Source organism: Pleuronectes platessa, chromosome 5 (genome assembly GCF_947347685.1).
Source record: "Pleuronectes platessa chromosome 5, fPlePla1.1, whole genome shotgun sequence".
Classification (NCBI taxonomy): Eukaryota; Metazoa; Chordata; class Actinopteri; order Pleuronectiformes; family Pleuronectidae; genus Pleuronectes; species Pleuronectes platessa.
In genome coordinates this window covers 19,209,802-19,220,378 of record NC_070630.1, presented here as the reverse complement: position 1 = coordinate 19,220,378, position 10,577 = coordinate 19,209,802, and the positions used below count along the sequence as shown (strand labels likewise).

The following is a 10,577-nucleotide window of genomic DNA, read 5'->3' as shown; positions in this document are numbered from 1 at the left end:
TTTTATGTGTGTCCCTCCACACTGGTGTCGTTCAGCAAACAGAGAGGGAGAAATCCCGAACTGTAGAGACAGATCCAGCACAGTGGGCAGATGGTGAAAGACATTCTTGGAAACACAGAAAATATCTCCCTGATACATGAATGTGTAGAGCAGGCTCAGGGGAGGAGTAGACACCACTAAATCAACTGCACTTCTGAATTACAAATTACAACAATGACTGCGGGGATGCTTTTGCTATTGTGCAATTTAAAAAACAAAGGCAGATGTGTTACTTCAAAAGTGTACTCTAAAAAAAAAAAGGTGTACTCTCAAACAAAAGTGTACTCTCAAACAAAAGAACATGCCACCAACACCTATTATATATTTGTCAAAATACACAATGTAATAGCCTACTGGTTTGTGGATGTAGCAGCACCTTCATATTCAAGACAAATCTCCAGTGATTAAATAAAATGATAAAGATAATAAACATAGAGAAATAAGCTCAAACATTAGGTGTGCACACTGGTATCTGGAAGTAGTGAGGAGAGCAGATGAATGCTGTGGTGGAGCTCAACTAAAAGGGATTTTCAAGTTTGATAATTATTAGAGCTGTGAAAAATAACGCGTTAACGCGTTATGATTAAATTACAGGATTAATTTGTTTTGTTTTTTTAACCTATTTAACGCAAGCGCAGAAGGACCTTCCAATTCCGCCGCCTCTGCACTAGTCGCCGCTCTAATGCAGTCAGACGGCAGCTGCCATTCAAACAAACAAACAACATGGATAATTCTGATGAACCTGAGGACCTTCTGGACGGGAAGATCGTGTTCCAAAAAAACAAAGATCGAACATTCAGTAAAACCAAGGTGATATGCACACTCTGCGAGAAGTTATCGTTTCGACGTAGCAATACCCGCCTAACCACCGCAACGCGAAGCATGTGTTGGTCGGCGAGGGGCGTTCAAGTGGAATGCGCCAAACCAGACTCACTCGCCGGACACATTGTGCAAAAGAAGCGGTCAGCTTTACTGTCAGAGAATTTGAACAAGTTAGTTTGCCTCACCAACTGGCTAAAGACCGAGTAGCTAAGAGGACCTTTAGAGGCATTAGATTGTATCATGGTGTGGTTAATGGTTGTGTGACAAAAAATATAAAAAATGTCAACCATCCTATGGCTAAGAAGCTCAAATAATTTCTGTTTGATTTTTAAAAAAAAAGTTTTATTCAACCACACAATGGCTAAGGAGCCCGAATATTGTTTAGGATGAAGATTATATTAATGTTCCATATGGAAAAGCAATGATAACTGCTGAAGAACTGCTGAGTTGCAGCACAAAAGAAAAGTTAAATGTCAAAAATATTCCGAGAAAATCGGTAATGTGATTAATCATGATTAATCCATAGAAACCTGTGATTAATTTGATTAAAAATTGTAATCATTTCACAGCCCTAATAATTATACAATAAAACAATGTATAAAAAAATATATATTTTTGTTTTCAATGAAGTTATCATTACATCTCAAAAGTCAACTATAAAATGCATAATATTTACACCAGCATCATTTGTCGGACTTACTTCTTCTTATTGTTTGCAGACAGAGGGGAATCAAGATTTCTGAGAGGAATTTTAAAACAACAACACACAATGATATTGAGAAAAGACAAGTCTTTCCATAACCTGTAGAGAAAGTTTAGTGAGAAGAACTGCAAACATGGGCGACAGAAATGCCACAGGAGACAAGGGGCAGTGGAGTGCTTTCTGAGTCAAGTCCAGAGTCGCTCACTTGGACCACACTGGATGTGTGAGCGGTGCGTGGGAATCGCGGATTATTTGTGTTGTCTGTTGACAGAATCCATTAATTTATTTTAACAAGCTTCTATTTTTTAGGACTGAAAGATGAACGTCTTAGTCTTAGTCTTAGCATCAAGTTGAGTAAATAGGCTACTTTTATTAGATGAAATACAGTAGTCCTCAGACATTTTCAGACATGACCTGCAGGTAAAATCCAGAGAATTGGCTATGGAGTTCTCTGTGCAGAGAACCTCCCACTTAACACAGTGGCAGGTTTTCTGCACAGACGCAACAAATCAATCCGCATTATTCAACGTATCAACCCTGCTGCGCAGATCACATCGTTTCCAGACGCAAATGTGGGCTCCCCGCTCCCTGTGTGAACAAAAAACATGAAGAAGATGCAGCTGTCACGTATCCCACACACATCCAGTGCGGCCTGGATGTAAGTCACCAAAGAAGAGTCTTAGTCCAGTCCCCATCACCCCATCCTTGTCATCAAGGCTAAATTTGAGTTGAGCATCTTCAAATGTAAACCTAAAACCTCGGACCTGAGACCTAGGGCACATACAAATTCCATAACCATGTTTACCCCAGTCAAACAGAACCTGGGTCCAATTTAACATGATGTAAGGTTAGGAGGTGAGTCCTGGACTCAAGCATTACACCGTATTTCAGTACACACACACTGTGGTCTTGTTATGCTGTTTGAGAATGGGAGAGACATTATTGGACTCTTTTTGTTTCTTTCCTGTGTCGTGTCGGACCTGGGGACGCCTGACGGCAGTCCTGCGCCGGGTTCTCTTTGCTGAACGGCCTGTTGATGATCCATCATTAGTTCTTTTGCTGCTGGGTTTCCAGCTGCCAACTGTCCTGTCAGTGGGACATGACTGACCAGGCAGCTCTGTACTACTGTTTGGACACAGTGGAGTCAGAGTAAACGGGTCAGACAGATTCATGTGGTACAGGCTGCCATTTCCTGATAGGCCATCCTGTCGCTCCAGGGCAGGGAGGAGCTCACATGTGGCAGAGGGAGAGTCTTCCTCTGGAGGCCGCTGCAACAGAACAGAAACAAAGAAACAGGGATGATAAACTTCAGTTATAACTGGGGTTGGTCACAATTCAAACATAAAACTAGAATTACCACCCTATGGTTGTATACCAGTTCATTCTCAGTCTACATACAGACATTCAGATATTTTGTGACAGTTGATTTTGTAACAATTAATAATAGGAATTTAAGGGAATTTATTCAGCAAGATCCTAAAGACAGATTTGAAATATTATGTTCAAGGGAGCTAAAACATGATTAGTGAGGCCATCGTATCCTTGACCTTTGAACACTCAAATCTAATCAGTTAATCCAAGCATCTGAGTGAACTTTTGTGCCAAATTTGGATGGACTAGTGCAGTGCTCATTCTAAACAAGTGGTAATACTATCCCCAATTGGACCTAGTTACTGCCCGCTGTTGTACTGTAGTTCATCTGAGGATGTAAAAGAAGACATGATCAACTCAGTCTACAACCTAAAGGCAAATTACCCCGCCACACTGACTGCTACCGAGACACTGGACGCCGGTTTATTAAGTTTTTAGTAATTAGATTCTCTTATGGTGTTCTTCAGATAACACATTCACAAGGCAAAAAAAAGTGTTTTACGAGGTCAAAGGAACTTAGACCACTAAATTCTAATCAGGTCAAAGTTAATGCTTGTGCCAGATGTAATGAAATTCAAAATACGTGTTTCTTATATATCATGTTCACGAGAACCTGAGGTCACTGTGACCCTTGACCACCAAAATCGAATCAGTTCATCTGTGAGTCCAAATTAATGTTTGTGCCAAATTATAAATTCCCTCAAGGGATTCTTGAGATATGATGTTCACAAGAATGGGAAGAAAGGATGGACAAGCCAATAACATAATGCCTTCATCCACTTGCTGTCCCTGGCCCAAAGGCATTATAATTTATAGCAACTGGAATAATGGGAACGTTTTGCATTGAGCAACAGCAGCACAAATGACAAATATAAGAAAATAAAAGAAACGTCCTGGTTGTCTGAGCAGTGGCATACAGACAGATGTACATATATTGTTTTGCACTCTTCTCGATGGGTGTCTTGCCCTCACCTGAAGAAGAGGGGTGTCAGCGCGAGATACGGAGGTGGGAGGACACTGGGACACCTTGGCTAGGTCGAGAAGCACCTCCTCAAGGTGCAGGGTGTCCTGGGACGTGCCAGGCTCCTGCAGGTCGATTACAATGGCACTGGTGTTATCAGCGCGCAACATCCTCTGGCGCCACCGCAGAAGAGCATGGCTAACAAGCTGCCGGGCACTTGATACCCCACACGGTGCCTGAAGCAGAGAAAGCTGTTATTACACTGACATGGTCTGGTATCAGGTGAGTGTTACTCGTTTGAAAGGTTTTTCAAGTAGCATTATAGGGTCTCTAGGACATGTTTGCTTCTGTAATCTTACCCTGCAAAAGACCATAGACAAGGCAGTGCATTCAAAGAGTTTCAAATATATTAACCTACCTAGCCACAATTAACATACATATGAGACAGATCTCTAAGTTACTGTTTTGCTCCGAAGATTCCTTACTTCTTTCACTCGCTAGTCTGTGTACCTGTCACTCTAACTCTGTTTACACCACGTGTCTGTAAGAGGCCTCACAGCTGATAATGGATCGGAGCATAAAAGACATGAGGTTGAAGAGCTCAGAATGAGGAAGGCTACAAAAATATCTATTTAGCCACAGAAGCCTCCATGATTCTTACATGGAAGAAGTTTATGTCAATGTTAGCAATCAGTGGAGAAGGTACTTGATAAGAGATTTGACCAGGAACACGATGGTCCTGCTGAGTTCAAGATATTCTGTGTGTAGGTGGGAGAAACAACCATCACTGCAGCACTCCACTGATTGCTAAGAGTAGAATGATAAGGGAACTTTTACAAATTAGTTTAACAAAAGGCTACAATATAACAAAATGTGACAGATGAAAGGTGTCGAAATACTCCAGACTAAGCTATCATTTAATTCTAAAGTTGTAGATCAACACTCACCATCTCATCATTGTTGTTCTGACACATGGACACGGCCTCTTGAGGTGGCACCATGTTCCACAGACCATCACTGCCCAGGATGATGTAGCGGTGTTTCCTGGGGTCGAGGGTCACCACACTGGTGTCTGGCTCCGGAGAAACCACAAACTCCCCGCTGTAGAAGTCATAGCTCCACAAATCACCTGTTGTATGAGGAGAGATGCTGGGTCATATATATCACTAGTGGTTGATTAACATAACCGAAGTACGTAGCTTCTGTATGATAGTCCCAAAACTTGAAGGGAAAAGGTCTCTGGGTGTTTTAAGATATGACTCCGCTCGCTTTCTTCCTTTCTCTCTAGCACTGACACACACACCGACATACACACTCAGACACGTAGACCTGCGTAAACTCACACCAAATAACGACATTTAAATCCAAGTTTGACAGGAAAAATATCGCACAGCACAGGTTGATTGAGTTGGGCAATTCAGGTTTTTCCCACATTTTAATGTCCAAACTATTTTTCGTCAGAAATATTCAATTATCAGACCCGTCCCAAGGAAAAGCTTCTTTAACTGATAAATCATTTATGACTCTAAATGAACAAAATGCAGCAGATCATTTATCATGATTAAGAAAGGGAAAACAAACAAGATTATATAGTTTAACATCATTTTGCCGGAGAGATAAGTACGACCCGTATCGTCTTATTCTTGTAGATGTGGACGATAGCGCGAGGAGCATGCAGTCTGACCAATGTGGCCATCGTGAACAAGAGGTAAAGAGGAAGAGAGTTAACCTTACATCTCTGATAAGTCATAGCTCTTAAACCTGGTTTTAATTAAATTGAGTGTTTTGTTTATTTTATTATTTTCTGAGACAGTTTTAACGCTTAAGAAAAAATAAGACATTATTCCAGTCATTCAGTGGTGCTGCCTTCTTATAAGGCTATTTGCCGAGATGACTGTAATGACTCCTTTTCTTACCTAGAGCTCGGGCTACTGCCAAGAATGGTATCTGGTCAATGACCGTGCTACGACGGACTGGGCCATTGTGACTTAGCCGTGGCCTCTTCCAGACGACCCGGTTCACGCCTGATTTCTTGATCACACTGCAAAAACAAAACAGATAAGCAGATTAATATATAAATGTTATACAAGTAACATAAATATAAGAGCACTGAAAGAAGCACATTACACAAGTACCTGATATCTAAGAGAAATTCGCTATTTTGTAATGTTTATTTGAGTCACAGCAGATGTGTAGCACCTTCTATTGTTATATACAGATAACTGACACACATGTTATTCAATGATGCTGAGTTCAGTATCATACAGAGTAAATGGGAAGATTGCAATGCCTAACCACTTGCTGATGATTTTTATCTTTAAAAAAAGACAAGAGGTTTCAGTGCATATTTTGTATTTTTGAAAATTTGCTTTTATTTCTTTATATCCTTTATCCCAAGGACATTACCCGAAGAGGAGAACAACTTATGAGGACATGGTCATGATGTTTTATCAACATCAACAATAACTCATTTAAGAAAAACACCTCAGACGATAATGTTTAATGAAGCCCATTAGGGTATGGTATGATAAAAAGAGAGACATTCCTTGGTTTCAGCTGTTTCTTTTGTATAGTTAGGTGTGGTTGGGGGTGCTGACTCATTAGGATGAATATGCTGTAAGAGGATTTCCGCAAATAAAATAAAAAAACTATTCAAAGTAGCATAATTAGCCATTAGTGTTCCAGAAGGTTAAAAAAAAGAGGAACAGAGTAACTGCATGTCCGAAAGCAGCTTTAGTGACTGACAGCAGCATTTGTCGGAGACTAAAAGGTGTATGTTCTCAGCAATGATGTGAAGGCCGGACTGAAAAATGGTTCTTCACAAAGCCTGAAGTGGGCTACATCAGGAAAGACTAATGATATTAGGAAAGTGCAGAGGCCATACCTTCCTCCCAGACCTTCAATACGCTCCCTCTCTCTGGGCAGCTCGGGTTTGTGGTCTTGTGTCACTTCCACAGCTCTGATGAATGGAAGTGAGGGGTCATCCTGGATCCCTAGAACCACTGCCGAATCCCCAACATGAGCCACATACATGCGATTTCCTCGGATAACCACTACGCTGGCTGTGGTGCCTGATGTGCTAGGAAGGCCTGTGAGTGTCTTTGGCCATTCAGCTGAGAAAATGAAAGACAGACAAATATATTTACTATGCTTTTAAACATCTGCTGCTTATAAACTTCTTACTTTAAACTCCAGAAGAAACATGGTCCTACAAATGATTTTGTGCTTATCTATTGCTAATCTCCTTTACAGATCATTTGATATGAATTGAAATCAACACTGTGGCCTTAAGGTCCGCTTACTGGACCCAGTCTGACCTGGAGGGGGTCTGCACCCTGTTATCAGGTCAAACATGTGGCTCACTCACACACACAGTGTCTGTGAAACACTGTCTGTCTACAGCAGCTGGAGAACAGCTTACTTGTCCAGACACATCCAGGCTGACACTTGAACAGACTCCTGCTGCGTGTAAGACACAGCACATACAGGCTACTACACTAAACAGGTTCTTCAAATCAGTAATAACACGTGTAGTAAGTCCAAATAACAGATGGAATATATGACAACGACATTACACACAATCTACTGTGGCAGGCTTTGTATGGAGTGAACTGAATGTTAGTTCTGGTGTCTTATAGTGTTCAAACCTCTGCTCCCATTGAATATCTGTATTTGTATAGCAGTAAAAAGAAAGCTGGACACTGAATCCACTGGCACTTGGACAGTTTTCAGACCTTCACAGCCAAAACAAGAGGAACTTTTAACTTGCTATTAAACTCTGTTTTGGTTGAAGCTTGCTGTGCAGCACTCTCCACCCTCTGGTATAAAGTTGGAAGGTGTAGGCCACAGTCTAGTACAGGGATTTACAGGTTTGAATCCATCTCTGCGCTGATCCACACAGGGATGTAAATGTGGGCTACACCACTGTTTAGGCAGCTGATACATGTATATGTCAGAACTTGGGAAAGTGACGGTAAACCTACGCAGCTTCTTCCACATAGCGTGGTGACAGGCAACAAACCCCTTGCGTATAGCGGACGACACCTCCCGGTCACAGTCGGACCAGAAGCCCCGCTGCTTCTTCATGAACTCCCACAAATAGTCCCGTGCAAACTGCGCAGCCTCGCGACCGCCGTGACCGTCAAACACGGCGAAGAACGCCACGGAGCGGCGGGAGCGACCGGGCTGAGCTGGCGGGGTGCTCGGGGAACGTATGTCCGCTGGTTCCTCCGTCCGTTCGGGTTCGGGGGTTGCATGTAAAACCTGCGGGGACTCCGGGGGCTCTCCAGCCCGGCGTGGATTTCCGACCTCCGGCTGGGACGGGACCGTACAGTCTCCCCCGCCGCTCTCCTCCGACTCACTCGACGTCGGCTCATCTTCCCCCGGCTCGGGCTCCACTATGATCTCGGTCACATCTTCCATGTATCTCCTCCCTCCTTGGTCGGTGTACACACTCACTCGCATCAATAATGCGTTGTCCATATCTCCGGAAATAACTCACGCCCAAAATGTATGGTATTGTATAGGAGGAGAAGAGAAGAGAGTTTATTGCAGCGCGACGTCCAGCCTTTGTTTATGTCCTAGTAGGCATGCTCAAAAGTGATGACGTAACTGGCTGACTTCTTCTAGCACGAAGACATGTCCCGGCATGGGACCGCTGCTGCCATCTAGAGAAAGCACTTTTCATTTCCAAAAGTCCGAGTGTTGAGACCAGAGCACAAAACCTTCAGAGACTAAAGACGATAGAGTAAAAAATCCAATAAAGAAAAAAAACAAGATATTGGGAATAAACTCGAAATATCAGAAAAAAAGGAAAACATTGTTGAAAATACTTTCAAGCTAAAACAGAGGTAGATTTTTGTTTGCATTTCCTATTAATAAAGTCGAACTGTTGAGAATAAAGACAACTCCCCAGTTCCATCAAATCCAGTAAGAGGAGTGACAGGTGCCACAGTGTTTGGATTATCCTTTGACTTCCAGCTTTGATTAATACCCATCTGTGAAACCTCAACAAAAGGAGTTGAGTTAATAATGAGTAATATATGGGAGTCTTTGATTGGTGCATTTTTCTTCATAGCATCTATTATTGGTGATCATTTGCAAACAATATGGGAGATTACAGAGGAATACTGGACTCCCTGGAAAATATTTGTCATGAAGCAGAGCATTTATGGTAATACCCAAAGCAATTAAGTCTTTAACACCAATATTTGTGAAAAAGAACAACCAAGAGAAATTCACTATTAGAAAAGCAAAAGTAAAATACTATAACTAAAGTAACAAGTAAAAATCGTACTTTATACCAGTCAGGTACATATAAGCACGGTCAGGGCCGGCCTTGGCAATTCTGGCGCCCTGGGCGAGATTTCAAATTGGCGCCCCCCAACATACACACGCAAACGCGAACGTTTGGACTGTATACAGATGCACACACAGGCAGACAAAATTGTAAGCTATAAAAAACAATAAAAAAATATAATAAAAAATATAAAAAGAGTCTGAAATCAGCCGTACTGATAGCATATCATGTCATGTCGACAGAAATAAACATTAATGATGTCCACAATCGGGGTGATTCTTACCTCTATATTGTTCTTTCTTCTCCTCCTCTACTTTGCGGGGCTTTCTGAATTGTGCACCTGATAATTTAATATTTTTTTGATTAATCTTTGACTCTAACCGCAGTCTATCACCGCAGCGTGTACGTCAGGGACACAACTGAGGCGGAAGCGCAAATTCTGGGCGAGCCGCCGCCTGACTGTTCACACAGGGAGCCTTCCAGGAGGATGTTTTAGATGCTGGCTTGCCTGTCCACAGAGCCACGGGTGGTGACATCAGCAAATGTCCCTACTATGCTGCCAAAATGAGTAGGTTTTTATACCTCTCTTTGTATGCATCATGCCGCTATGAGGAACTGTTGTGAGGTTGTTGTTGTTTAGGTTTGATTTTCTCTTTTTGTGCATCCAGCGGCGTCGAGTCGAATGGCATATGCCAGTCCACTCGCCATGGCCGTACTCCAACACCCGACGGGAAAGGTTCTGTTTGCAACTTGGATTGCTGCATGGTATCTGATGTGATCCCACCTCCAGCCTGTCATTTTGCTGCTGAGAGAGGGAGAGGGAGGAGAAACATTGAGGGAAGGCGAATAAGGAGATTGAGACTTTGATTTTATTAATTTTTTCAATTTTTACGTTAAATGACTTTTTAATGCGACACACTAAAAAAACCTGTAACTGACTATACAGCTGACCATGATGCACCTATATACAATACACTGTTACACAAGTACAGTTCTGTTTTTAAAACCCATTTTCACAATTCGTAATTCATACATGGCCTCTAGAAAGTTGGTACATGTGCATAGATAAGTGATAGGAATCCGAAGCTGTTTTTCAAGACATAGCCCACCTACACTTTGACAAGTGGATGTTTTATTAAAACTATTTCAGATAATTGAATGTCTACTGAAATTATTTCATTCTTTGCTTTGGCTTTTTGTGCTATATTAATATTAAGGTGTAAACAGAGACAGTTTCTCTGTTTGATAAGGAAATTCTCTTCTTCTAATATTAATGGTTTATCTAAATTCTTCTAATTGTTTATATACTTGACGGTTACTGTTGTAAGAGGTAGGTCTTTTAACAGCTCATTTGTTTTGAATACACAAGTATCCACCATCGC

General features: G+C 41.8%; 1 protein-coding gene across 1 annotated transcript; it reads right to left on the bottom strand.

Annotated features, from left to right (window-relative positions):
• Positions 1–1,659: 1,659 nt before the first annotated feature.
• On the bottom strand, positions 1,660–9,472 carry LOC128440164 (protein phosphatase 1D). Its single transcript, XM_053422792.1, has 6 exons — positions 7,880–9,472; positions 6,781–7,009; positions 5,813–5,937; positions 4,844–5,025; positions 3,908–4,132; positions 1,660–2,832 (listed from the first exon to the last, which is right to left on the bottom strand). Exons 1-6 carry the CDS (start codon positions 8,376–8,378, stop codon positions 2,452–2,454), a joined length of 1,641 nt encoding a protein of 546 aa, XP_053278767.1. The 5' UTR covers positions 8,379–9,472; the 3' UTR covers positions 1,660–2,451.
• Between the last annotated feature and the right edge of the window lie 1,105 nt (positions 9,473–10,577).

Excerpts from the sequence above, each read along its gene's own strand:
- LOC128440164 (XM_053422792.1), bottom strand. The coding sequence starts at position 8,378 with ATGGACAACGCATTATTGATGCGAGTGAGTGTGTACACCGACCAAGGA. Across the intron at positions 7,010-7,879 it reads CGCTATGTGGAAGAAGCTGC|CTGAATGGCCAAAGACACTC; the intron begins GTAGGTTTACCG and ends TCATTTTCTCAG. Across the intron at positions 5,938-6,780 it reads ATTGAAGGTCTGGGAGGAAG|TGTGATCAAGAAATCAGGCG; the intron begins GTATGGCCTCTG and ends TTGTTTTTGCAG.